Consider the following 2,714-nt stretch of genomic DNA (forward strand, 5'->3'; position numbering starts at 1 on the left):
TAAAGTTTTAACTCATTTAATCCTCATAACAACCTTAAAACATAGGAACTTTTATTATCTTGATTTTATGGATGAGGAAATGGAGACAGATTTGTCCCAAATCACACAGCTAGTGAGCTCTGGGGCTGGGATTCGGGATTCACTCAGCCAGTCTGGCTCTGGGCTTCACGCTCTTGCCGCCCTGCAGTACTGTCTCTGTATACATGGTGAACACTTAGACCCATAGCTCTTCTTCTTTTGCAGCTTTGTAATGTCTCAGCCAGCCACCCACAGGGTGATATCTTGGTTATTAAGAGCAAAGATCAAGTGATACAATCAGCAGGTTCTTCACCAGCATCTCTATTTATAAAGTGCCTGATACTTGTTACAGATAACTAGACAACTGCTCTTTGAATCCTTATGTCGTATATGAACTGTCACAGGTAGGCAAATGAATCCCCCGAGGGCTGGTTATAAAGTCAGCACAAAGCATTTCAGACTTGAGAATGCTCCTGTGACCACCAGTCCCTGGAGGAGGGCTTTTGCTTTAACTGTGGCCTGCTGGTCTCCCACACCTTGTGTCTCTGCCTGCATTTCTTTAAACATAACGTACCTGTCATCAGGATTTTCAGACTTGAAAAAAGTCATCTTTTTATAAAACTATTACTCTTAGGCAAATTATCACAGTAGACCATTTTGGGGGTTAAATTAAAAAAAATAAGAAAGGGGAGAGACATGGATACTATGGTTCATGAAAGTGCTTGTCCCCACTGATTCCTGAACTCCGTTCATACAGCAGTTAGCCTGGTACTAAAATCCCTTCAGTCGTTTATTTTCAACCCTAAGACTTCTGTTTCAACTCCTTGGTAATTTATTTCTAAGCTGCCACTTCATTTATCATCTTTAAAAAAACTTTCTCCCTCCTTGTTTACTGAGCCAACCAAATTCCGTCTTGTAATCTATACTTTCTAGTGCAGTGGTCCCCATAAATGACAGGAGAAGGAGCGAGAGACTTCACAGTTCACATTCAGAAACCTGGCGGCGGTGGACTTACATGATTGGAAAATAAAACTCCTCACTCTCAACCATTGTTTTGATTTTTTTGTTTCTTTTCTGTTCCCCTAGCTTGAAAGAGGGAAAATTAAAATTAGGAAATTAAAAAATGTTTTATTTATTCCCGAAGAGAGGCATGGGAACATCATTGTCATTTCTATGGGACAGAAGCTGGAGTGACTTGACTTATGTTCTACATTTATTGACTGACAGATTGATCTTATTGCTTACCCTCAGCAGCACTTAGCCACTGGTTTCTTTTGAATTTCATTCAGTCAGACATTTTAATACGACATTATTATGTAACCTAAAGACAGACCCAACAACAAATGAAAACAGGCCTCCCAGGCAGCTGGTGCCTGAGATTTCCGATTGGGGCTCCAGGAAGAGAGGCAGCAGACGATCTGGTGGGGAGGGCTCCACGGCTGGCAGTGCAGGGAGGAGGACAAGGCAGCAAGGCCAGCCCGGCCACAGCGGCGACGCTGCGAGGAAGGGTTGGGAAGTAGCACAGGCCAGGAAGCGGGAAGACTGGATGTAGAAGGTGGCCGAAGCCCCAGAAGCTTGGGTCGCTGGTCTCCTGTTTGTGGTTAATCAGTGCCTGCCTTTGGGACCTCTAATTCCAGTTCCGTAGGCTTCCCCAGAGGCTCACAGTTGTTATCAGGTGATGACAGTAGGTGTGCTATACCTGCTTGGAATCACATTATATGCTTCTAGGTAGGTGGTTAACCCTTTTGTCTTCCCTGTTTTTTAGGCTCTGAATGCACTTGAATCCTTGACATCAAGTAAGCAGTATGTTGAGTACCAGGATCAGATATCACAAGCCATTCAGTTTATACAGCATCCTGGCCATTGCCTCCAAGATGGGAAAAGCTTCCTGGCTCTTCTTGTTAACCGTCTCTATCCAGAAGTGCATTATTTGGACAACATACGATAGTAACACTGAGGCTCTTGAAAAATCCGTTGCTGTTTATGTTTACATTAACCTTGCTGTTGCACAAGTAACTTTGCTCAGTTTCACTGTGGAGCTCAGTTTGGCCAATGAAGTAGTTGACTGAGATGCAAGTCAGACATTAGGTAATCCTGTTGTGCATGTGCATGTGTGTGTGTACGTGTGTATGTGTGTGTGTGCGTGTGTGTATGTGTTTTCTTAGCTCTTACAACTTTCCAGGGACTTTTCAGTTTTTACGTTACTCCAAAAACAGAAACTTAGTAAGTTCCACTTGGAGACAGAACCACTTACAGTTGCTGAATATCTTAGTCATCTCGCAAAGTCCCCGGCTGGGGTTCGCTGTGTATCTCCACTTCTGTCTTCTCCTGTTTTGTTTGAATGTCACGATGCCCCTGCCAGATCTAACTACTTTCAGAATCATGTTGAACCCTCACATGTGAACCCCATTTGTGTTCCTTCAAAGTAAAAGCAAGCTTTGAAAATTTCTGCGTATGTCAAATATGGGGAAATACATCAGCTTAAAAGTGTTGTGTTATTTCTCAGGAGAGAGGTAAGAATGCTAGGATTAAGCGAGTCGCTATCTAAAATGTGACCACTTGATCCTGAATATAGTGGACAGCAGAGATGATAAGTCCACTTGATCCAGCTATGTGTCCTCATGGAGAAGGAGCCATCCACCTAACTCGGGGGTGGTGTGCTGACAGTCTGTGATGAGCATACTGTGCATAGATGT

General features: G+C 43.4%; 1 protein-coding gene across 2 annotated transcripts in view; it reads left to right on the forward strand.

The window, feature by feature from the left end:
* The window catches only part of EPG5 (ectopic P-granules autophagy protein 5 homolog), an 88,415-nt gene extending 85,952 nt beyond the window's left edge, over positions 1-2,463 (forward strand). For both annotated transcript variants that reach the window (XM_011361199.2, XM_023531400.1), the window contains exon 44: positions 1,784-2,463. In XM_011361199.2, coding sequence (XP_011359501.1) covers positions 1,784-1,966 — 183 coding nt within the window. In that variant the 3' untranslated portion in view covers positions 1,967-2,463. The remainder of the gene's footprint in view (positions 1-1,783) is intronic.
* Positions 2,464-2,714: the final 251 nt, after the last annotated feature.

The sequence above is a fragment of the Pteropus vampyrus genome, unplaced genomic scaffold (assembly GCF_000151845.1).
Source record: "Pteropus vampyrus isolate Shadow unplaced genomic scaffold, Pvam_2.0 Scaffold3, whole genome shotgun sequence".
NCBI lineage: Eukaryota > Metazoa > Chordata > Mammalia > Chiroptera > Pteropodidae > Pteropus > Pteropus vampyrus.